The sequence below is a fragment of the Onychostruthus taczanowskii genome, unplaced genomic scaffold, assembly GCF_017590055.1.
Source record: "Onychostruthus taczanowskii isolate IOZ18803 unplaced genomic scaffold, ASM1759005v1 scaffold41, whole genome shotgun sequence".
NCBI classification, from domain to species: Eukaryota; Metazoa; Chordata; class Aves; order Passeriformes; family Passeridae; genus Onychostruthus; species Onychostruthus taczanowskii.
The window spans coordinates 325,451-348,035 of record NW_024501571.1 but is presented as its reverse complement, the minus strand read 5'-3'; the positions used below and the strand labels follow the sequence as shown (position 1 = coordinate 348,035).

Genomic DNA, 22,585 nt, shown 5'->3' with positions numbered 1-22,585 from the left:
ACTTTGAACTGAAATCCATTTTATTTGATGGAGAACTCTTCTGATTTGTGAGCAGATGGGTAACAAAATAAATACTTTACAAAGAAGCATATACTCCTTAACATACATGATTTTTAGGAGTTTAAATCCCTGCTGCATATTGAATTGTAAATATATCCAAATTTTGTACAAGTATCCAGAACACAAGTACATAAGCATGTTGAATTGTGCATTTTTTTGTATGGCTGTACTTTGATCTGTTAATTTTGACACCTTTGTTTCTTTTAGTCTTCTGTCTCCCTAATTTTTTTTATATCCTGAGGACTAGGGTGGAGAGTTAATAATTTGGATATAGGTATAATAGGAAGTTCTAGCTTTGATCTCTTCAGAATTCTGAATAAAGGGATATCTCGATAAATGTTGTTGTATTAGATTATTTTCTAAATAATAAAACAATCTGTGACTGAATACTTGTACAAGCCTTTAAAGAATAGTGATTATTTAAATACTTTTTACACTCATGTTGTTATAAGCCGTGGTCTTGAAAATGCTTAAGCACTGAGAAACTTCACAGCGCTACCAGAGCACTTCCGGGGTTACTGATACATCTTTTTTTTGGTCTAATTTTTATTATGTCATGGCTTATTTTAATCTTATCACATTTTCTCTTTGCAGACATCCTGAACTTGATACAAGCCGCCATCCCAGACAACCAGGTAAGCCTCCAGATCCAGGACCACCAGGTTTAAGTAAAAGCAGAACAGTAGATGTGCTGAAGACAGAACAACGGGCACCTGGAAGGAGCCCTTCTACTCTCAGTCTACGGGAGTCAAAGTCCAGGACTGATTTTAAAGAAGATCAGAAGCCAAGTATGATGCCCAGTTTTCTCTCAGAAGCCAATCCATTGAGTGCAGTCACTTCAGTTGTGAACAAATTCAATCCTTTTGATTTGATATCGGATTCAGATACAACTCATGAAGAAGCCGGTAGGAAACAAAAAGTTGCCCCGAAAGAGCAAGGGAAACCTGAGGAGCAGAGGAGTCCTGCGAAACATCCAACTCAACCACAGTCTCCAAAGCCAGCTGTTCAACAACAAGGACCTGTCAGACCTACTGTCCAACAAACTGAGTCTTCCAAGCAGCAGCAGCAGCCTGGGGGACCAAAGCAAGTTCAGAAATCAGGCCATGGCCAACCAGCAGATGCTAAGCAAGAGCAAGCGAAACAACCAGCCCAGCCACGAGGACCACAGAAATCTCAGCCGCAACCATCAGAACCAACAAAACCCATTCAACAACAAATTTCTGCAAAACCTTCATCAGGCTCAACAAAACCATCCCCACAGCAACCAGACAGCACTAAAGTCACGTCCCAAACAGCACCTCCCACAAAACCATCATCGCAGCAGCCGGGACCTGCGAAACAACCATCGCAGCAGCCTGCACGGCAAGGAGCTCCTGTAAAGCCATCTCCCCAGCAGACAGGGCCTCCAAAACAGCCTTGTCAGCAACCTGGACCTGAAAAGCCATCTGCTCAGCAAGCAGGACCTGCAAAGCCTGGATCTGGGAAGCCACCTCCACAGCAAACAGGGCTTGTAAAACAAGTGCCACCCCAGGCAGGGCCTACAAAACCACCTTCTCAGACTGCAGGGCCCACAAAACCCCCGGCACAACAAGCAGGACCTACAAAACCACCTGGCCAGCAACTAGGGCCTGAAAAACCCCCACAGCAAACGCAAGCTGGTGCAAGTCAACCCACTGAGACTGCCCCAAAGAAAACCTTCTGCCCTCTTTGTACGACCACTGAGCTGCTGCTGCACACTCCTGAAAAGGCCAACTACAACACATGCACCCAGTGTCACACTGTAGTCTGCAGCCTGTGTGGATTCAATCCTAATCCTCATATCACAGAGGTGAGTAATTTTCAAACTGATGTTCACAAAGAATTCATTTTGCCTTTGTTATGTTAAAATATCCAATGTACTACATATACCATTGTGATAATTTAACAAGTTCAGTTAAAATTAATGCTATTTCAGATAACTGCTTAAGAGTAAAACGGGGTGAAACTGGAAGAAAAAAAAAAGAAGATAATGGTTCTCTGCTCCTATAGATTTAAAATGTGTTCTCATCTCTTCATATAAAAAGAGGAGAAACCCCAGTGTGACTTTTGATTCATTTTGATTGTTTTTAATCACTTGCTGTCCATGTTTTTAATCTGACCACAATATTCACGTGCAAATACATTTATAGATAAATAATCTTTGCTGCTATAAGACCTAATAAAAAAAAATTAAAAAATCAGTGTTCGTAGCTCCAGTGTGTGGCTTAGGAAAGGATGTGGAGTGGATTTGCTTTACAACTGTGTCTGTGTTCAGTTGTGTTAGTTGAAAGCCTGAGTCATGAGTTTGACTTGGTGCTACATGGATTATTTAATTCTTGCGGGATGTTAAGATCTCTGTGGACTATTTCTAACCTTCATTACCGTTCTTGATGTAACTCTATAGCACAAAAATGGAATAGAAAGCAATATTGGGATTTAAAATTAATTTATTTTAACCTGATGTTTGTGGTAGCTTGATTTATTGCCTATACATATCCTTTATTGCTCTGCATGGGAATAAGGCTTCATGTGACTGTTTGCTCAGCTTCTTGTACATCCTGATATGCTACTTTTAAATTTGCAAAGTAATTGGGGTTTGTTTTCAGTACCAATACTTTTATCAATTCAAGCATAGTAGATCTGGCACCAAAGGCTAACTAATGATAATCAGAGGGGATATTTGGAAAACTTTTTTTTTGTCTTGCTGTGATATTAATTTAGCTGATCAGAGAAGCACACACAAAGAAGTACAGACTACTACTGTATTTTGAACCTGATAAATAATACCTGTATGATTAAAATTGAATCAAAGAATTTCTGAAGCTGGAAAGGTGCTCTGGATATGGCGTAGTCTAAAAACTTCTGCTCAAAGGAGTGCCACCTAAAGCAGGTTTAGCCAGAGCTGAATGTCTTTAAGGATGGAGCCCTGACAGCCTTTCTGGGCAACCTGTGTATTCCGTATCACAATGATTGAAGGACATTGCTAGTGGCTGGTTTTCTTTCCAGCACACATTTATCTGTGGCTACCTGGTAACAAACAGCAGACTTTTTGCATCCAGCAATATGATATTTTTTAATTTTTTTTTGTTAAAATTGCAAATTTAAGATGGAAATACTAATAGCAGTAATCACTGGTAGCACTTTGCTTGGTTTAGGAGTGTTAATGCCTTCTTTGTGTTTAGAGAAATTCAGGATTGAGATAGCTGGCACTGAAGCCTGGACTGAAAAGGAGTGACCTGAACATATGTATGCAGAAACTTCAGAGCATCTGCACCTAACCAGGTGTCAATATTTCAGGGTCTACATGAGGAAAGGTCATTGTTGACTGCTGGTGTAAAAGAAAATACATAAAACAGGCAAGAAATGTGATGTACTGATACTATAGTCAACAAGGAAATTTTATTACAAACCTTTCCTTTCAAATTCTGCCACTGTTTTAGGCCAGAACTTCTTACATTTATTTGTGAGTGCTGAGTTGTTAATGTCTGTAGTGCGCTCTTGGAGTCTCTTGAAGCCACAAGTTTGTATTCCTTTAAAAGCTCCAGATTCCTTATGGAATTGGTCAACAACTTTGGTGTGTTCAAATGAAACAGGTTTTGAGAGAGAGTTTATGTAAGAAGATTTCCAAGTATTTGGAAATCCTGTGAATAACTACTAGTTTTTGAAGTGGGTACTCAGTAAGTGTGAAATTCAGGACTTTTAGACAATAAATACAGCTGCATTTAAGACTAACTGATTGCATACATATGTAAAAACAAATTTGAATTTCATATTAGACATTGAAATAGGCACAGGATATGCATTTATTTAATGATAAAATCATTTCAGAAAATGAAGGTATTGGGCATCTAATTTATTCAGCTATTAGTTCCAATCTCCTGACTCCCACTCAGGCTTTTCTCATTTGCTCAGCTTTGCACCACCAGCTGTCTTACTGAAACATCATTGTGGGTGTCCTGCTCCAGTCTGCCATTGAAGTGTGACAAATATCACACCTGACTTTATTACTGAACATTGGGATCAAAGTTAATAGAACCTGCTCTGGCATGGACAAAAAATTCACTTATTTCACCTGCCAAGATTCTCACTTGAGTTATTATGAACTTTTCCTTCTACTTTGTTTCCTTTAAGTATTTAGCTTATTATCAAAAGTTTCTGATTCCTTTTTTACAATACTTTATCCACTTCTTCCCATCTATCAGGAAGATCATGGTTTGTGACTTGGCTGTCAGTTTCCTTGCTTATGGTGCAATTTTTTTTTCTTTTGGCTTCGTGTATTTTAACTTCTCCTGAAGTATTATTGACCAAAATTCTGTGTCTTACCCAAGCACCTGCTGACTTTACTGTTTTACTTTAGTGTTCCCTGCTATTTATTTTGTCATGTTTCATGATTCTGGAATCCTATATTATGCTTTTCCCATGTCCTCAGTAACTACTGATTTTACTGCTTCTGTTAAACACATTACTTAGGGAAAGCAATAAATTCAAATTGGATGTGGGGAGTGGAAGGCATTTATTTAGAAAAACATTTGACTTTTGTTCTCTGAAATTTCCCCTTTGTGCAGCTGCTGCAATTGCTTTCCTAATACAGTCTCCTTAAAAGTTTCTTACAAGTTAGCTCAGTCTCCAAAACTAATCAAGTGAATAATTTTTCCAATGTAGATCTTTCTAAATTTCAGTGTTCTATACTCCTAGCTGATCCTGAAAAGAATTTTGCAAGCTTTAAAAACTGGCTTAGGAAGTAGATTGCATACATTTTAAAGCCATTATAAAATGCAGATAAAAAAAATTTAATTCATTTTATTAATTTAAACCTCTATTTAAAATTCAGTAGTACATGCACTCTGTCTGTTTTAACTCACTAGAGAGAACTCTGTAACTAAGAGCAGAAAGTGATACCTGTATTGCCACAAGGTCAGATCTCTTGAACTGTTTCTCTGAACCATCTGACACAGCAGTCCTCTTGAGGAAGAAGGATGGTTGGTGTCTTTTGTACAGCAGTCTGGAGAGAAAACGCATCATACATAAGTGTTCAGTAACATATTTCTCTCTAATCTGTCTAGGTATTCATACTCCACTCATCACCATGGCACATGACTGCCTAGCAACAGTTGCGTAAAGTAATGGAAAAAATTATATAAGCAGGTTTGAGGACTGGTACTCTATTCCATTTGCCTTTCATGTACATCAGAACCTTGTAGGAAGTGTATCTTTTACTACATGGTGACTTGTTTTTCTAATTTTTTTACCATTTGATTTTCCCAAACCCACTCCTTTGAGCCATTAGCAACTGAAAGCAGCACTTCCCAAAAAAAGATTCAGCCCATTAGAACATTCAAATAGGAGTAGGCTTTCAGAAAATGAACAAAGGTGTCTTGAGGAAAAAAGGCAAAAAGCACAAACTGCTGTAGTTAAATCTAAATGATTAGCACATATTCTCAACAGCTGGAGTAAATTTTCATTCCCTGTGAACTAGTTATTGGGGGATACATGCAGCCCAGACTGAGCAAGGGTTTAAAGGGTAATAACAAAGTCATTACATTCTTTATGATGGTCATCTGTAAAGCTGATGATCAAGTGGATTGTTAGAGCTGTTAATGTTGGACCCTTGGCTGTATGTGTGTTCTGCTCCTGGAGCCACCTGGGGTGTGTGTCTGTGGAGATGTGGATGCCTGTCTTCTAGGTGGTTTTTGAGGAGGGATTATTTTACATGAATTTTATATACATAAGATCATATTTCATCCATTGTTTTGGTGTACTTTAAAGAGAACATTTGAAATTAATCTTGAGGCCGGGTATAATTTTATACATAGATACTTAATGAAAATTGTACCTTCAAATAATGTGAAGCTGTGTATTGCTACAGGATTTGTTTGCTTGACAAGAGTTCTTCTGGGCAGAGATAAAGGGAATTCTTAAAAATATTTTATGGTTTATGATTTTTTTTTCCAAACAATATGTCTGTACCAAAGCTTATTCATAACAGAAAAGAGAGGAGTGATAAAAATTCCAAGGAGAGGAATCAGAAATCCCAAACAGTTGACTTTCTCAAAGTGGAGTGTATGGTTTCTGCTCAAGTAGAACTTTTTTTTTTTTTTTTTGTTTCTACCTCTTTTTATATTTACAATCACATCACAAGATTTTATTTAAAAATATAATATTTTAGTTCAAATCTTTATAATTATTTTTGGTATTTGTATTTGTTTTTCTTAAAATCCTGCAGCTCTAAATTCCCTAAACATACTTGGGCATGAGGTAGGATCAGTAACTAAACAGAATCTAAACAGTCAGAATGGCATTAATTTTTGTCGGTTTTTTTCATTATTATTAGGTAGTATAGGGTGAACAATATATAATAATTTAAAATAAAGAAAATTAAACTGAAAAAAAATCAAGAACCTAAATCTAATTATCAGCTATTATAGTCATCACAAGTTGTATAGAAATGAGTTTAAAAAAACTCCAGCAAATCCCAAGACTTTAAAAAATTTTTCAGTAGTTATTTAAATACCAGCTCTTAACTGTGCTGAAGTAAAGCGAGAAGAGTTCTGTAAAACTGATGGACTTTAGTCTGAGTTCAAATTGATCAGAGAGCAGATGCAAACAAGACTTATTTCTTTGCCATTTAAAAGCCATAAAAGTGTGAAATATTTGCTTTAGTGCAAAGAGTACTTGAGGTGTTCCAGTGTTACTAACACTGCAGTTTCTATGCAAATGGGGATTATTCACAATTTTTGTGATGAAATGAAGTTAGTGTAGTTCCTATAGTTCTGCCCCTAGCCACAACTTCTGCACAGACATTTGGGAAAATTGTAATGATCCTCAAGCAGAAGGGTTATGGAAGTACAGGATACTGTTTTTCTCCATGGAATATTCTTAAACAAACTCCCACATTGTTTCTGTCTTAGAGGAAGGCTGTGTGCCCACAGTTCTGCTTTACTTTAAGGATTTGATGTAGAAATAGCAGTGATGCCTTGTGGTTTTTTCCCTTTTTTTTTTTTTTTTCTTTACATAAGGGGCAAAACCCCTCTGTATGGGGAATAGTGTCCCAATAATTTAATTGAGCAATATTCTACAATATGCTGGAGTGTTTTCTCATTAGTCCAGAAAGCTGGCCTGTACAGTTTTTAACACAAGTAAATAATAAATTAATCTGCATAGCTAAAGATGTCAACTGCAGTCGGCCATCTGTGCCAGTATTGCTGTTGCTCAGCAACTGTAATTTACTACTATGTGAGGCCATGTGATGTGGGATGGTGTTTGCTGGGCAGCCACTGGGCAGGCAGCACGGCCCAGCCCTGCTCTCACCAGACATCTTAATCCTTTTCATGATTCGCTCAGTGCAGCACAGTTGAACTTTGTTAACCTTTTCTTTGCCATTCTCTTGATTTGCTGTTAGATTTTTTTGTCAGTCCTTCACGTGTTTCTGGCATATTAAATCTCAATGCAGTTGATGAAAGCAATGAGCATTTGTTGCATTACTGCATGATGCAGTGCACTGAGCTGTGTTTTACCTTGCTATGTGCATTAGGCAGCTTAATCATATCCTTGGCTAAAAAAAAAATAGCTTTTAGATATCCTGAGATACTGACATTCAAAAAAAAATCAAAAGGTAATGTTCATTATTTTGCTTTATGATTCTAATTATGTAAGCTGTAAAATAATAGTTCCCCATTCATAATGCATATGCAAACTATAGATTTTCATATCAGTAATTTAAGTAGAGTAGTAGAGTATGTTTTAAGATTGTGATAACTGCATAATAGAATTAACTCTGCAGTGTTTAGTAGCTATAGAACAGCTAAGTAACATTTAAAAATTATTTTTCAATATGTCTTTAAAAAGTTTGTACCAGCGTTGGTTTGGCACCAAACTACAGAGCTTGTCACCATTGCTGTAGTTTGTAGAAGCATACCCATAGACTGTGCTGCTGACTAGAATCTAGTGTCATATGTGTGAGCACCTTGAGTCAGTGTTCCCTGGCAAACTCATCATATACCTGAAAGGAAGGTAAATATGTATTTTGTAGTGATGATGTATTTGCCTGAAATGAGGATCAGTTGCATACTGTATGCATTTGTTAAATGTTTGGTTTGGTGTCATTACTTTGAACAGCTGAGAACTTGTTCATAAAAGTATGGTGTAGAAGAAAAAACTTTGTCTCCAGTATTGCACAAGCTTCTTTAGAGGATATTTTAACTTGTATGTTGACATAGCAATTTAATTTGGTTCGTGATAGTTGGTTTTTTTTTGGTTTTTTTTTTTTTTTCATAACAGGATTTTCTGATTTAGTTTCTTGTCTTAGAGTGTTCTACCATACTGCATGAAGCTGCATAAAATCATGTGCTTGAGCACTTTATTTTTCATGTTTCTCTCATCATCTTGGCAAAAATGTCTGCTAAGAGCCAAATCTGGATTCGTCACTGCTCTTTAAAATTGTTAGGGACTGAATAAGTTACTGTGTTTTCAAACTAAAAGCCGATTTTGTCAATAAACCTTTGGAGCTGAGCAGTGTCAGCAAAGTCCATTTTGCATACCTATGGTAATGTAAAGGGATGTTAATATTTTATGTATATTTTAAGTTCCTTTTTATAGCAGCAAATTACTGTTCTAAGCAAGAATGAGACCCATTCACTTGGAGTGCAGCTCTGCTCTGCAAAGGACTGTTCACATGGCTTCTGAGAGCCACATTCATATTATGTGCCAGTAATTTTTATATGAAATATGTGCAATCTGCAAGTCAAAATTTATTTCTCATGTACTTCTGGAATCATAGAATTGAGATAGATTCTCTTCCTCCCCTACATCATCTGCAGGGATAGAAATTAAGCATGCCAGGCAATGCACTTGCTGACAGCTTTCCTGTTGCTTTTGATGGGTCTTTGGTGCTAGAACAAATCGCAACCATTTTTGAAGAAAGGAACAGATACTGGATTGCCTTCAACTGTGTTGGCTTTGTTTGGGTTGGGGAGAAGGACTGAACTATAGTTACCATTTGTTACTGGTGTCACCTCTTAGCTTGCCTTTCTTTCTGCACTCATAATCTATGAAATGTAGTGTTATAATTTTCTTCAAAATAATTCTCCATGGATGCTGTTAGTAAAATACTGAATGAATTAATTTGGTGCTTCAAACTAGAAGAGTTGATGCTACTGTTGATGTATAAAATACATTTTAATTACTTTTTTTGTCGTTCTGAGGGCGTATAGTTTCAACAACAGTTAGAAAACAAAGCAGCAATTTTCTTTGCTCAGGAGTTGAAATCTGAACAAAAATGCTGCATGAGATCTGTCAAGTTTACTGTTCTAGTTATGGCACTTATTGATATGGGTCTCAGAATGAAGAAAATCACTTACAGATTTCTTCTAGAAATAAGACCCAATGCCCACCCCTATATATTGGTGTAAAAAACATACAGCTTGGGTTTCTCAGCATCAAAGAGGAATCTGTCACAGACAGGAACAGTGAAAGCTCAAAAGTTCCTCTGGAAACTTTTGCTTTTTAATTCCACATATTAGAAATGTGGAGAAAGAAACTAGGAGGTCACAGAACTTCTGCCCAGAAACACCTTTAAGGATAGAGAAACATTTTTATTTTAGGTGTCTGCAGCAGTACTAAGTTTTACTTCATCTGCAATAATGTGTAAGAGCATCTGTATTTAATGGAAGCCTGGTCCTGTCAAAATGTATGGGAAATCTCTGTAATTCTGGCAGAGCAAACAGGCAAGTGTTTGATAGAAAACTATATCACATAGCACATTTCGTTTTGAACTGCTGTTCCAATCACAGGACTATAGTCTGTGCAGTTTTGTTTTTGTTTGAAGATGTGTGTAACCCATAATGACTTGAGCATTTTGGCACTTAATTCCTCCCACTAAAATACATGGGAGGAATTTTATGTTTAAACCAGAAAGATGTAAAAAATAATACAGTGAAGTGAAACTTTGTATATTTTCCATTTTTAAGTTCAGCCGTTGGAGTTGCTAATTCGGTTTTGGTTTTGGAGGTTTCAGTTTCATATCAAGAATGCACATATGTGTGTATATATATATATATATATATATATATATAGTTTTGTAAAATCATAATAAGGAAAAAATCAGTGGTTAAGGGTTAAGGTTTTGTTTTCTACACAAGGTTGTTTTGAGATCTGTAGCATAAAAGTAATGGTTGTTTGGACTCCAAGTAGGTAGCAGAATCAGACAGGACAAGCTGCAGGTTGAAGACAAACCTAAATGCCTATAAATGCAATTGGAATCTGGACAACTTAAATGTATGATTTATTCAAACTACTCATTTTATAGCCCCACCAACTCTACATTTGAGGCCTTGAAGATGTCATAGTGATATAAATTTAGATTTCCTGGAAGCTGAATGAGAACAGGTAGGCACCTGTTATTGCCGTGGTGTAAAAAGAAGCAGAAGCATTGAATCCCTACGGAAAGCATGTTTTCCAGATATTTGTAGTAACCCTTTGGATGGGGGAAAAGCCATTCCTTGCTTAGGTCCATTAAAAAACTCCTCACAGGATCTTGTCTTTCTGCACTGTAGAGCAGAGCCTACCTCCCTAATATAAGAAATCTTAGTTACTTTGCCAAAGCCAGACAACTGTGACAGCCTGGTCTTTGATTACACTTAAGCCCTAGAAAACCCTTAAGGATTAATCCAGAAATGGTATTAGTATATATCTAATTAAATTATGTTACTAATATATAAAATCAGGTAAGGGAAGTGATCATTAAGCAAACAAAATGGGAGTTAAGCTAAATGTAATCCTTGCTCAAGTCCTCTGTACATGTCTGAACTTAATTCCTTTCATAATTCAAAGCAGAGTTTAAACGTGTTCCAGGGTTTTTTCAGTTGTTTTTACTTGTTAACAATCATTTGTTATATGGTTTGCAAGTAGAACAGAGAACTGTTTTAAACAATCTAAAAAATTGCACTGAAAATGGAAGATAAGTGCAGCCTTATTATGAATGAAACTTTACAGCTGAGGCCAAAATTTGTCATCGCTTTGTGAAGCTGTTAGTAATAATGAACTTATATTCCAGAGAGTGTGTTTATACCATGTTTATCAGAATAATTTAAATAACTGTGTTTTAGGGAACTGCATCCAACTCTTAATTTTTGCTGCTGCAAAAGCACAAGGTTGGCAAGGCACATCAAAGTAATGAATTCATTGCCACAGTCCATGATATCAGAGCTCCTTTTTTCCAGTGAGCTCTGATATTACACAGACAAAATCCTTCTTTGAAGGTAGTGCCTCTAGATTTGTTCCATGGTGTATAGTAGAGATTTCATAGCATCACAGAATCATTTATGTTGTAAGAAGATCTCTTAAGACCATCAAGTCCTGAGTGAGAAACGGCATCCAGGAATCTTCATCCTTAAGGGAAAAGAGACTTATGTTGTGTGTTCTTCTGCTTGCTGTTCCCTCTGTTGCAGTGGTGCATGCAAGTTCTGTAGCTGGCACCCTGAGTTTCACACAAAGACTAAAGAATAGGAGAAGAGCTAAAGGTGACCTGCTTAAATATCTGCTTGCAGGTGGAGGCCCTTGAGACTCTGTACCATATTGAATGGCATTTTTGCTGCCTATAATGTTTCTGCTAATGATGGAAAGTGTGGAAAGTAGCACATGACCACATGTTTTAGGCAATTTGATCCTTTCTTAGATGGTGAAGCTGGGCTTTTCTCTTTTATCAGAAATATGGTTTCCCTCTCATGTAATACTGCTTGGGAATAATAAAAAAATGTTTTAAAGTAGTGAGGCACTATAATTGATGAGAAACATGAGTAAATAATTATTTGCATTATTCCTTCTCCTCTGTGAGACAAGAGGGCCTGTTGTATACAGTAATTACCCTAGAAACTTCTAATATCAAAAGGGGTGGGAAACCTCATTATGGCTCTTGAAATACCATCAGGGCTCAGGCAAAGCTCGCCACTGATTTTAGATGAACACTTGCCCCCTGAAATTGGTGGTAATTCATAAATCTGTGTTACACCATTTACACACCTCTGTGGCTAATTCATTGGATACATATATAGTGCCAACACCTGTGCTCTGTAATTTAAACCATTACCAAAAGCATTAGCTGCATTAAGAGCTTGATAGATGTATGCTTAAAGATAATTATGCATTTACTGTATTTTAATAATTCTGATTATTGTTTTCTGTCAGCAGACTTGATGTATTAAACTATTTTAGCAGTATTTGTCATTATTCTGGCAAATCATTGCTGTAAATGAATCACTGGGTCCCATGAAATTCCAATGCATTTTTTTCATTCTGTTGGGTTTTTATCCTACAGTATTCAGCTGTGTGTAAACTGAATGTGAAGCCATTAGAATCATGGGCTCAGTGATAGCTTGACTCACAGCAATGTGGAGAAGAATGAAAATAATCAGCTGTGCATGTTAATTGCAAAACATTATTAGTGGTATTTCTGCCTTTTTACACAGAAGTTTAAAATATTGGAGGAAGTCCTATATTAGAATAACGTATTATGTTTATTTTATGACCTTTGCCTTATCTTAATTGTAATTACCTTTTTTTTTTTTTTTTTTCAGATCAGTGAATGGCTCTGTTTAAACTGCCAGATGCAAAGAACACTAGGAGGTGACCTAGCGCCAGGTCTTGGTCCTGGGCCACAGCCACTTGCACCCAAACAGAAGACACCCATTCCACCTTCAGCTAAACCATCTCCCCAGCCACAGCCTGTTCAAAAGAAAGATGTAACTCCAAAACCTGATCCTTCACAGTCAGCAGATTCAAAAAAACCTCCTCCACAAAAAAAGCAAACACCCTTGCCTGGGTCTCCTCCTGTAAAATCAAAACAACCCCGTGCGGAACCCACTGACATCTCCCAGCAAACAGATGCCACTCCAAAATCTGATCAGGTCAAGCCAACACAGGCTGAAGATAAACAAAAACAGCCCAGTGTACAGAAGCCCACAGCAGACTCTGTATCTACCTCTGTAGCAGCAGAGCAGAAGCAGGATTTGGCAGGCCCCAGACCGCCAACTCAACAAAAAGTGACAGACTCCCCAAAGCCTGAGCTTGCAAAGCCATCCCAGGACACACATCCATCCGGGGATAAACCAGATTCCAAACCTGTTCCACAAGTGTCTCGGCAGAAGTCAGATCCCAAGTTTGCGTCTCAACCTGGGGCTAGACCAGATGCTAAAGCTCAAAAGCCTATTGATCCAACGCAAACAAAAGATGATCCTAAAAAGTTACCAACAAAACCAGCCCCAAAGCCTGATACAAAACCAGCTCCCAAGGGCCCACAGGCAGGGGCAGGACCCAAGGCAGCTCCAGCACAGCCGGCACCTCAGCCCCAGCCACCTCAGAAAACCCCAGAGCAGCCAAGGCGTTTCAGCCTTAACCTGGGAGGCATCACTGATGCCCCTAAGCCTCAGCCTACAACACCACAAGAAACAGTTACTGGGAAACTCTTTGGATTTGGAGCTTCATTCTTCAGCCAGGCCTCAAATTTAATTTCCACAGCGGGTCAGACAGGGTCTCAGCCATCGGGCCCCCCTCCGCCTGCTCCTGCAGCAAAGCAGCCCCAGCCTCCAGCACAGCCTCCAGCCCCTCAAGCAGCTCCCAAAGAAGCTGCTCAGGCTCAGCCTCTTCCAAAAGCTGTTCCTGTAAAGAAAGAAGCCAAGCCTCTTACGACTGAAAAATCAGAGCCATCGAAAGTGGATGGTGTTTTAACTAAAGGATCTGATTTAGAAAAGAAACCTGGTTTGGCTAAAGATAGCAAGCCTCTGGCTGCTGAAGCTAAGAAACCCGATGGGCTGTCGGAACCAGAGAAAGCTAGCCAACCTGAAATGTCTTGTCCCCTTTGTAAAACTGGACTAAATATTGGTTCTAAGGATCCCCCCAACTTTAATACCTGTACCGAGTGCAAGAAAGTTGTGTGCAATCTCTGTGGATTTAACCCAATGCCACACATAGCTGAGGTAAGGTGATGGAGTCTGTATTTACCCTGTATTCCTACCTACAGGTTCCCTGTGCTGTGAAGACATAAATAGCTGGTTTTTAGCTATTGAATTGTTAAGAAATTTTATTGAGCATTTCATCATCTGAAGTCTTTTAAAATTAAGTATTTGTGTTGTATGAAATTTTGTCATTTTTCAGATAGTACTGATGAATTTCTGGCGTATTAAGGAGGTCTGGTAGAGGTGGTTGCTAGGGCTTTGAGACATAGCAGATGTGGTTATGAATTCCTTTGAAACTGGTGCTACTATGACACAGCAAACTACTGTACTTTCAGTCTCTTATAAGCTTTTTTTTATACTTCAGTGTTGTCTCTGAATATGTGCTTCTTTAACCAGTGCCTCTGATTCAAAAAACTATTGAATGAAGGAATGTGTTAATGCTTAGTGATTGCATTTTCCTCCTGTTAATACATGATAAATTTATTCTATTAACCTCATTCTGGCTCTGAAGTCTTTGCATATGCTGATGCATTCATTAGGAAGGTTGAATTTTGAGTGATACCTTTGTGGTGAAAGATGTAATTTTTTTGGCAAGAATAATACAAGGCTCACAAAGTTGCTTGATTCATTAAAGACTGTCACTTTGAAAGTGCTATTTGTGTGATTGCCTGAGACAGCTGCTCATATTTAAAAGAATTACACAACTTATTTTCAACAGTTTCTTCACATTGCATGTTTTTAACTGCTTCCTTTCTCTGGATAAATTTTTTTTTGACAAGGGGATTGGAAACTTTACAATAGTTTAACGGAAAGATGGAGGCACATCTTATTTGCCCTATGAATTTGGCAAGTTTAATTCAACAGAAGCAGACCAACTAAAAATACTTGTGGGCAGTTGAAATGTTAAGTTGGTCTGTGCAGCACATGCGAACTGTGGCAGTTGGTTTCTGCCTTTGAAATCTGAATGAATAAATGACAAATGACTGCCAGGGTTAAAGGATATCACATCTCTTAAGGTGAGAACAAATGTGGGAAGAAATAGCATATTGCAGGGAAAATATTGCTTATGATGTTTGCATATGCCTTTCTTTGTATGTTATGTTTGCATATGCCTTTCTTTGTGTATTATTTGCTGGAATATACTATCATTTGAGAGGTCTTTTTCCTAATACAATAAGCACATTTTATCCAATACATGAATGTGTTGTCTAATGCATTTGTGGGTCATTTAGGTCAGAAAGAAATGTCTGAAAATTCAGGAAGAAGATTGATCATGGATTGAAAATTGGGATTCAGTTGATTTTTAACATTGCTTGTGCACTGAATACCATCAATCACACACACTCCATCATTATCCAATTCTGGGAATACACACACACAATTATACGGATTTAATTGAGAAAAATGCTGTGACTTTCTCCAGGGGCACTCTAGTATGTGAACACAGAGTACCATGGAAACAAGATGTGTCAGTTCTGGTGAAACATTGCTCAAATGACAGCTACTTGAGTCTCAGTGCATGACTTGTCTTCTCCAGCATTGGCTTAGTTGTGATGGTGTGGGACTGCCTTGTGGTGTGCAGACATGTAACCTTGGTTTCTTCTGGTTAAGATGAGAAGGCTGATACTCTGTTTCTGTTTTTCCATCACTGTTTTTTTAGAAGATGCCCTCTGTTTCTGCTCTTTAGAATATCCAGAGCTTGAAACATGAGTGATTTTCCTTAGTCTGACTTCCTCATGCCATTCCTTGTTTCTCTTTTGGCTCCTGCTTGCGCATTCTTCTTCCTTGTACTACACATTTCCACCTCTGTCCACATTTTCTGTCTTGCCTTCTTTTTTCCACTTAGTTTTGCTGGAAAGTAGCAATGTACTTTTCCTTTACAATAGGAGGTGGTTTGCTTGGCTGAGAGCATCCTGACTTTCCCTTTCAAAAAGACTGGACAGACAGAACAGGGAGCTTATGGTTTCATCTCCCAATGTGCTGTGTAAATAATGTATTTATGGTCAGATAGCAATTCTGTCCCTGGATTTACAGTATGTAGTATATACCTTTTACATAACAGAGCCATGATGATGAGCAAATAGTTTATGCTCACTTGCATACTCTTTTTGTCCAACAAATTCTAATGTGTTCAGTATTGTCTTGGAGGTTTTATTTACTTGTCTCTTTCTTTGGAGGTTAGGAAGGAGAAATAGAAATGCTTTTTAAAATTTGTATTTCTGGTGGTTTTCTACCTAATTCTTTTATTCCTATACTGTGCATTCAGATAAAAAATGTAATTCCAGAAGCTCTATGCTGTCTTTGCCCCAGAAGTGATCTTTGGATGAACAAACATATTGCTTCTTAAACATAATCTTATTTTTTCTTTGGGCCTCCAGCTGTATCACAGTTATTGTGACAGTTGCTTATGTGTTGTCTACATTTTGTTCCCTCAGTAATGGCTGAAAATGAGTGCAGTTTTATTGACTGAGTGTGGCTGAGCTCTTGTTGCCAACAAAGCTTGTCTTAAGCTACATGATAAGGATCAGTCCAATGGAACAGGGAAACCAGTGTTTTATTGCCAAATGCAGAGGAGCATCTAAACCCCATGGGCACTTCTACCTTAAGATCTCTCAGCAGGGAATTTTTTCCAGCCAATGTGCTGCTGTACTGCAAACTGGGCTGAGAGTAATTTTAAGGGAAGAAAGTGCTTTCTTACTGTGGCAGTTGTTTTTTTCTTGCCTGTATGTGACAGAAATAACTATGAAAAAATCTTTAAGCTGCTGCAAACATTCAGTCCTCTAATAACCCCTCTACTGCAGAAAATATAACTAGATTCTTACCTAGTCAAAATCGACAATATACTATTTACTTCACTGAAATTGTTTTGATTTGTGCAAGCAGAAAATTAGTCCAGAATACATTTTTTTAAAAATGTATTTAAGAAAAAAAATGATTGTTCTTTTTCTCCCTGATTTGTTTTACAACAGTCAAACAGTTATTTACTTAACTGGTAATTTATTCATAATGCAAACAGCCACAAATGATTAAATAAATGACACTTGATAGATTTCAGAGACCCACAGGACCATGGGAGCCCTAGTGCATTAGCAGACTCCTTATTCTGCCATTTGCTCAATGGGGAGGAGAACTGTTTACCAGCTCTGTAATTAGCTTTCCAGCTCAGGTAGTTGGAAGCAGCTCTATTTTTAGTAACAAAGCACAAGATCACAACTGCTGAAGCCAGAAATGAAATGTGTGGCAACGACCATTTTGTGCATTTAAAACTCAGTGAACTGTTCAGAATATTGAGCAGGAACAGAGATGGTTGTCTATAACATGATTAAATAGTTTGAGGTCAGGAATGTAGAACCTGTGATAAATTAATGCAATAATAAAATGTAAATAAAAAAAAATAAAAGGATAGTTTAAGCTAAACTAAGGGAAAATAAGATCATCCAAATTTTTAGATTCTATGTGGGCAATATGGAGGATAACATCTTGGTAGAATCACATTATGAACAGAAAGAGTTGAAAATGTGAAGTGTGTATATGTGACCGTGCTAATGGTTTTAATCTAATAGAACCACCAGGAGAACAACAGAAGCATTTTTTAGTCTGCTGATAGCTATAAAATTACCTGGAAAGGCACTGCGAAGTAAAGAATGCTCCATAAGTGAAATAAATTACTGGGGCTACAGAAAGGAGAGAAAAGTTTTGAATGATGATGGAGGTCAGGGAGAACTAGGGAAGGAAAGAAGAGACATCATATCTCTGACTTGGCAAGGATTTGTTGTTTGAAAAAGATGTAATCTGTTAGAGATGTGATCAGAACACATAAACAATTTTAGACTGATATTTCTTAATATATTCAGAAATCACGCTAATTCAGTTTATTACAGCACATGTAGTCTGTATGAAATTGTTTTGCATTGGTGGATATGATGACAGGAATCTATAAAGCTTGATGGTTTCTGTCCAATCTATATTCTTATATATTTTTTTTTATAAATAGTTGTATAACTTGCCAAAAGAATTTACGTGTTTTTCTGATAACTCATTTTACCACTCCTACTTATTAGACTTAACTAAATAATTTTTTCTTGTTCTCATAGACTATGGAGAGAAGGAAAATAAAAAATATAAATGATGTTTTTAAAAGTAAGCACAGTTCCATCATTAAACTCCATATCATAACCGGGTGAAAAATTGGTACCTTGCTCTTCCAGTATGAACTTCTAGAAGTAGCAGTAAATAGCATTTTGGAACTGATATAAGCCTCTCTGGAGATGAAGGGTGGTGGCATGGTGTCATGCACCTGGATACATCTTGGGTTTTCCTACCTCCTCCCAAAATCCTGCACAAAGGGTACTGGCTGAATGAGCACCCAGAGTAAATAATTCTACTAGATTCTGTTTTTTCAAGACTTCACTGATATTTTAAATGGACTGAGGGCCTGAGCAAGTGTGCCCTTAGACTCAAGCTAAACTGGGCTTTAAAAACTAATTAAAAAAAAACCCCCAAACCTGAACTAAGTGAATCAAACCCTGCTGTTTAAATGCTCAAATATGCTTTGAATTTCTTAAAACAGTGTGCAGCAACATTAAAAAGTAATAATCCATGTATTATTCTAATAAAAATCCCCAAAATATTGTACTGCACCATCTGACACCCATTGTCTATCTTTAATTAATTAACAGCTCTGTACTGTCATTTATTTCCTGCTTGAAAAAGCTCAGACTGCTCTGCAAACTGGCAGGTTTAGCTCCTATAAGAAACTCCTATTTTCTCTCTTATGTTTGGTGATGAGTTGTTTTGGAAACAGATGGTGTCTGGGAAACACAGTGAAATAGAATTTGCACTAAAGTGACAAGAGAAAAACTCACTCCTTTGAGTTGCATAATTTATCTTCTCTGCTTCTTCCCTCTCCCCTTAAAGAACCTTTTAAAATTTTGATTGTAAGAAAGTGAATGCTATTACTGTTTAATAAAGTAACTAAATAATACAGAACATAAGAGGCTAACGCAATGTACTCCCTAACATTTATGGAAATTTTATCCATTAAATGATAATTCTTTATAATTGAGAAAATATTAAAACTACTGCTAATTATTACTTTGAAATATAAAATCTGGCATTGAAAAACCAGAGTGCATGTTACATGATAAAAATCCCACTGTATTTCTTGACTGGCAGAATGAAATTAATCTCACTTGTAATTAGGTATCTTGCTTTTCTTTTTAACTTATTCAATATGCATGACAGACAAAAATATTGAAATGGAAATATTTTTCATAGCAGAATGACTCACCTCTTTAATTTTTCCTATAAAGCACATATATTGTATATATATACAGAATAGAAGGGCTAATATGGAATGACTCTTTGATGGATGATTTAGTCAAAATTGAACACAGGTAAATATTTTTTTTTATTTAATGCCTGAATTCATGTTTTAAATAAGATTGAAGAGCTTAAGCTTCTTCAACTGAGTTAGATTTTGGTGTTTCACATTTGCAGAGGTATTTAAATGCTTAATGAGAGACTGATACTTGTAAGGATGTTAGCAGCTCGTGTCCTTCTCTGATGCATCAGTTAAACCTGTTCCATAAAACCCAGCTTTGACCTGATGATTTTACAGAGGCCTGAACTTCTGTCTTCCACACATGGCTTGAGCTGTTCCTTTTGAGCAGTGTCTAGCTTCTGTTTAAATGCTTTTGAAGTCCAGACATGGAAACCTCTTGTGGGGTCTGATTTTGCTGTGTCTTTGAGAATAGTTCAACCAGAGGCAGTACTTCTTGGCATTAAGCATACCAGCTACAACTACTTTAATAATTTATAGCAATAATAAAGCCTGCTTATGGTCAAGTGTGATGTGGTGGTGGTTTGCCAAGTATATTTCTTCTTCAGTGGTATTATATGGAAAATGCAGACTTGCAAATAGACCTGTGACTTCAGGATTCTCATCCTCATCTCAGGCCTGTTGCTGCCATGGTACAGCCAAGCCTCTTGTCACCCAAGAGTTTTCTCTTGGGTGAAAAGTTTTCTCCAAGTTTCTTAGTTTTCTTAGTTTTTCTTAGTTTTCTCCAAGACCCCAATTCTGCACTCAGGTTTCAACAAGGTGAACCACTGCATCCAGATAACCTATTCAGTAGATGTCCTCTGATGGTTTTGTTTGAATTCCCCATCACTGCAGAGGGAAATGAAAACCTCCTTACTTTCTCACAACTTTCTCTGAACAGGTGTCTTGCAGTTCAGTGGGGCTGCTTGGTCCAGAGCAAATTATACACTTACGCAGTTTCATTTTTTGGCAGTCAGGTTTTGATGGTTATTTCCTAATATGATCTTGGGATGATATTTGAAAGCAAAGCATCTGAGATCTCTGTGGATTTTAGTCAAGGCATGAGTTACAAGACTACATTCTTGTTGATTTTCCTTTTCAGTATTTATGACCATAAAATTAGGTTTTGTTTTTTCCCCTGAAATTAAATTCAAGGCGTGAAGATTGGTCTCATTGCTCAAAGTAATAGTGTGACCTTTGGAAGGACTATTACCATGATTAATTGCCTGCTATTTGTTTCCTTTATTCTAGTCTCGAAAAGTTTCCAAATAACTGCTCTGAACAAAGAACTCCATTGAAACCAGCAATGAGATATAGACATAAAGCCATGTAAGGCCAGATGGCTTTTATTAATGTTGGTAATGGCCACTGATGGTGTGAAATCCAAAGGGATGTCTACAGCAGCTCTGCTGCTGGCACACGCAGCTCCTGTCTATCTGGCTATTTTTCATCCACTTTGAATTCATTTGCAATGAGTTCTTTACTTATATACATTTATTCCATCTTAGATGCCTATGCATTTTTGGAAGATAAAATGCTTAGGTGAGTGATTAATGCAGAGCTTTCAGTGCTGTTTTTTATGTGTGGTTTATTTTTCTCCTGTGCAGATAGTTTATAGATTAGTGTATTAGAGACAATCAAGCTGGAGTCACAAATGTATAACAGATTATCAGGAAAATTACTGACCTGGCCTGGAGCCAGGTGATTTTCTTCTCTGTTACTTCATTAGAAATTTGGTTGGTGTCCCATTATTGAATGAGGAAGAAGTCTTTTGAAAGCTCAGCTGGTATCAACTTTTTTGAATTTTTCTACTCAACTTCACAACAGTGATTTAAAGAGAATTTATTTATTGAGATAAAGGTATTTCATGTTTTTATTTTCTATTACATTTTTGTTCATGCTTTATTGAGAAACAAAAATGCTTACTTTAGCGGCTTTAAGTATTGCGGTGAGTTTTAGTTAATGTCAATATAAGACCCAGTGATCCACTGCCAGATTTTCTTAAGCAAACAGGCAAAATCTACTGTATGTTAAGTGCCTTAATTTTTTGGGTTTTTCGGTGCCCAGGTAAGACATTATATGCTATCTGATCACATTGACACTGTTGTAAGTTTTGGTGTTCTGATAGATTCCCTAATGGAGGGGAGCTTCAAATGAATTTTTTTTAATATCCCAGGAATATGAACAGCTGATGCTGTTCCAAGGAAAAAATGCTAGCATAGAATTTTGAAAAATATCAGGATTTTATGTCTGAAATCAGGATACTTTTCCCTGAATATTTGTCACTGTGATTGACTGTAGTAGGACAGATAGATATTGTAGTATTTAATAATATTCTGAGAAGACAATATACTGTCAGTTTACATATTTACATACATTTTGTGGTCTCATTTATTGAAAAACAAGACTATTTATGTTAAAGAAATTAAGTTCCAATTCCTGCATATGTCAAAAATGTCATGTCATGTTTCTGCTGACCAAAAGCCAAATGTTGTCACACCACAAGAGTATATTGGTAAAGAAAGGTCAACGTTTCACGCAAAAAAAAAATCTATAAAATCCTTTGTTTGCCACTACTATGAGGTGATGTTAAATTTAATGGGATAGCATGAACGTAATCAAAGTAATTATGCAACTAATTTTAACTGTTTGCAAGAAGTGTGGCCAGCTATAAAAATAAAAATTCAGATGTAAAGGAAAAAGTGAAATGAGCAAGAGGGGGCATTTGCCTGATTTCTGTTTGTATTCTACACATTAATATTTCTCCCTGAGTAATGAAAAGATTGCGTCATTTAAAGAGACAGTGGTCAGCAATTTTTTTTATTTTATTTTGCTGAAATACATATAGTTCAGTGGACCAGAATGAGAAAAATTTGACTTTAGATTGAATTTTATGTATCTATTAAATTGATTTCTGCAGTATTACTAAGAGTAAGGATGGAGGCTGGGGGAACCTAAGCCATTTTGTAGTAGTGGAAAGGCGATTAGATTCATGCCAGTAAGCTGCTGGAGATGCTTTCCAGCAGCATTTGAAACAGGAGGTCGCAGACTGATGTTGAAGAGGGGGATTAGCTGCTGCTGAGCTATTCTGGCTGAATTTTGCACAAAATGCTCTTGAACTGGAGGGAAAGGGTGAAAATATATATATTTGAATCACTAGAAAAAATTGTAAGAGCTTGTAGGTTGTATTACACCAGAACACTCACTGAGAAGAATGATAAGGTGTATTAGTTTTCCATCT

At 37.0% G+C, this 22,585-nt stretch overlaps 1 protein-coding gene across 1 annotated transcript in view; it reads left to right on the top strand.

Annotated features, from left to right (window-relative positions):
- PCLO (piccolo presynaptic cytomatrix protein) overlaps positions 1-22,585 on the top strand; it is a 318,336-nt gene that overhangs the window by 5,493 nt on the left and 290,258 nt on the right. Inside the window, exons 2-3 of the mRNA XM_041413394.1 lie at positions 655-1,888; positions 12,648-14,045. Of these exons, the coding sequence (XP_041269328.1) occupies positions 655-1,888; positions 12,648-14,045 (2,632 nt within the window). The remainder of the gene's footprint in view (positions 1-654; positions 1,889-12,647; positions 14,046-22,585) is intronic.